We start from the raw sequence: 699 nt of genomic DNA, 5'->3' as shown, positions 1-699 counted from the left end.
CCCGGGGGCCGCCCCCCCCCCCCCCCCGCTCTGCCCTCCTGGCCCCACGGCCGCCCACCTTGGGGTCGTGGATCCCCGACAGCTCCTCGAAGGTCTTGTCCCCGACCATGACGGCGGCCAGGTTGGCCGTGTAGCTGGACAGCACGAGCAGGCAGAAGATGGCCCACAGGTTCATGAGGAGCCGGCCCGTGGGGCACTTGGGCGTCTTGCTGGAGACCGTGCGCCCGAAGAGGATGGCGTAGCAGAGGTTGAGCGCCGAGGAGTAGGAGAAGACGGTGGCCCGGTTCCGGCCGCGGGGCGTGAGGCCGTAGGGGCTGCGCCACTCGTACAGCGTGAGGAAGAGCGCGGTGACGTGCAGCGCGGCGAAGACGCCCAGCCACATGGACCAGTGCAGCGGCCACGTGAAGGCGCCGATGGGCGAGGCCGTGTCCCGGGCCCGCACCATGATGCCCAGGCTGGTGGAGAAGAAGGGGCTGCTGAAGTCCAGCACCTGGGAGCGGGCCGAGTTGATGCTGAAGCTGGTGACGGCCATGTGGGCCCTGCCGGCCAGCAGGTCGCCCACCAGCCCGGTCCAGCGGCCGTCCCGCAGGGCGCCGTACTTGCCGTCGCCCACGATGTACAGCTCGAAGTCGAAGGGCGCGTCCTCCGCCAGGCGCTCCAGCAGGTCGATGCAGTAGCCGTAGCAGCACCTGCGGACCG

The 699-nt window shown here is 70.7% G+C and overlaps 1 protein-coding gene across 1 annotated transcript in view; it reads right to left on the bottom strand.

Moving 5' to 3' along the window:
* GRIN3B (glutamate ionotropic receptor NMDA type subunit 3B) overlaps positions 1 to 699 on the bottom strand; it is a 7,727-nt gene that overhangs the window by 3,309 nt on the left and 3,719 nt on the right. Inside the window, exon 4 of the mRNA XM_077760593.1 lies at positions 59 to 697. Within this exon, the coding sequence (XP_077616719.1) occupies positions 59 to 697 (639 nt within the window). The remainder of the gene's footprint in view (positions 1 to 58; positions 698 to 699) is intronic.

The sequence above is a fragment of the Crocuta crocuta genome, unplaced genomic scaffold (genome assembly GCF_008692635.1).
Source record: "Crocuta crocuta isolate KB4526 unplaced genomic scaffold, BGI_CrCroc_1.0 scaffold443, whole genome shotgun sequence".
NCBI lineage: Eukaryota > Metazoa > Chordata > Mammalia > Carnivora > Hyaenidae > Crocuta > Crocuta crocuta.
This window is presented reverse-complemented; position numbering and strand designations above follow the sequence as displayed.